This window comes from Gekko japonicus, unplaced genomic scaffold, assembly GCF_001447785.1.
Source record: "Gekko japonicus isolate JY-2015 unplaced genomic scaffold, Gekko_japonicus_V1.1 scaffold7022, whole genome shotgun sequence".
NCBI lineage: Eukaryota > Metazoa > Chordata > Lepidosauria > Squamata > Gekkonidae > Gekko > Gekko japonicus.
Genome location: NW_015166663.1, coordinates 4490 through 6619, shown reverse-complemented (window position 1 = coordinate 6619; position 2130 = coordinate 4490). Strand labels below are relative to the sequence as shown.

The window sequence follows — 2130 nt, the reverse complement described above, 5'->3', positions numbered from 1 at the left end:
TGCCCTCCTCCAAATGACAGCCTTCCAAATATTTAATGACCAGTGTTCCCTCTAAGCTGACTTAGTGTGAGCTAGCTCAGTTTTTTAGCCTCCGGTTCACATATTTTTGTCTCGGTTCAGGAAGGGGGTTTCACATCACCTGCTGCCTGGTCCTTTTAACTGGAGCACTGAAGAGGGAATACTGCCGTGGACTAAGGAGAGTCCTTCCCCTAAAGGAAATGAAAGGTTTCGATGGGGGGGGCTCTATGGTATACCATAGTCTAGGAAAAACTGAAGCCCTGGAGTGACATTACATCCTTCTGCTCCCCAAATTCCACCGTCCCCAGACCCCACCAATGTTCCCTCTAAGCAGAGCTAGTGTGAGCTAACACAGTTTTTTAGCCTCCAGCTCACACCTTTTTGTCTTCGCTCAGGAAGGAGGGCTCCAGAACAAACTAATTTATGCAGCAGCCAAATGGCTCACTCAGAACTTTAATGCCAGGAGCTCACAAAGTCGAATCTTTGCCCACAAGACTCTACAGCTTAGAGCAGGGGTGCCGAACTCATTTGTTGTGAGGGCCGGATCAGACATAAATGAGATATCCAACTCAAACTCCCCTCTCTGTTGGCGGTCTTGTGGGGAACCTGGAACCTATATCCACTGTTGGTGTTCATGTAATGAAGTCCAGAGGTTCTGGTCCAAGGTCATCCTGTCCATTAAAAGTATTACAGGCCATCTGATACCTATGCAACCTGATCTGATACTGTTAGATCTTTGGAACAACCCACATATACCTAGACACAGTCAAGAACTTATTTCAGTTCTACTAACAGCAGCTAAAGTGGTAATTGCAAGTAGCTGGAAATCTGCAAACAAGCTGTTGCTCTCATTATGGTGTTTGAAAGTCTGGGACTACTACATCATGGATAAAATGTCTGATGCAGTGACCCCTAGTAACGTATCTTATCAAAAATCCAATCTCTACATGAAATGGTTTCCTTTCTTAGAATTTGTATTCAATACCGATCCTTCCAAATTCACAGTTCCTTCTAAATATTATGAAGTCTTTCATCATATGTAACTTAACGAATGATACATTTGCTGAACTTTTATAGCTGTACTAAGTACTATGGTACTCAATGGTTTCATGTTTGTATGTTGAATGTTGGTTTATAAAATAAAATAAAAATGTTTATAAAATGTGATGCCAGGTAGCAGAGATATGAACTTTATATAGGACACAAATACAAAGGGTGTTATTTTTACTTAAAATAAAAAACATGCTTAAAACATTAGCTCTGTAACCTGGAAACCTACTTTTGATTTATTGACATTCACCACAGAAATCTCATGCTCAGCGTTTTGACTCCAGGACCCCGGTTAAAACATGAAGTGGATGAGCGATTGAGAGAGTCTGGTGAAGCAAGCTGTGATTCAGCAGCAGCAGCAGCAGCAGAACTGGAAGCAGGAGATGGCCAGTTCCACTGCGGGCGGGGTGAAAGCCCTCCAGGGGCCTGATCCGGCCCTCAGGCCGCATGTTTGACACCCCTGGCTTAGAGGGTACAGCCCCACCCCCAAATTTTCCAACCCAAAGCCAGGAATTTTCCAGCCCAAAGTTGACAAACTTATCTATTAAGCTGTCCTTCATACAATTTGCTTTTGGGGTACTCCTCTGTGGCCTCTTTGACGGTGCCGTCTTCCCTCAGTTGGAGTGCCCACAATTGGACCTAGCATGCCAGGCGAATTCAGCTCCACAGGATCGGATCTCGATCCCGGCGCCTTGCCTGGCACTTCCCACCGCCCCGTCAACAGGTCGTACATTCCCTGGAAACTTACCAGGAATTTCATTCGATGCTGTCACACAATAGGCGTCCATATCTGAACACTTTACCTCTTTGCAGTTCTTGTGATACTGCGTACTATCGCATGTGTAACAATACAGAGATGATGCTGCAAGAGAGAGAGAGAGAGAAAGAAAGGAGGTTGTTAAGGTTGTTTCTTGTTGCTGTTGCCATCCAGTCACAACTGACTTATGGCGACCCTGTGGGGGTTTTCGAGGCAAGAGACAACCGGAGCGGGTTTGCCGTTGCCTGCCCCCCCCCCGCATCACAACCCTGGTATTCCTTGGTGGTCTCCCATCCAAATATTAG

At 45.4% G+C, this 2130-nt stretch overlaps 1 protein-coding gene across 1 annotated transcript in view; it reads right to left on the bottom strand.

Moving 5' to 3' along the window:
• The window catches only part of LOC107111449 (lymphocyte antigen 6E-like), a gene marked incomplete at its 5' end in the record, with an annotated part of 3732 nt that extends 1802 nt beyond the window's left edge, over nucleotides 1-1930 (bottom strand). The window contains one exon of the mRNA XM_015412413.1: nucleotides 1817-1930. Coding sequence (XP_015267899.1) covers nucleotides 1817-1930 — 114 coding nt within the window. The remainder of the gene's footprint in view (nucleotides 1-1816) is intronic.
• Nucleotides 1931-2130: the final 200 nt, after the last annotated feature.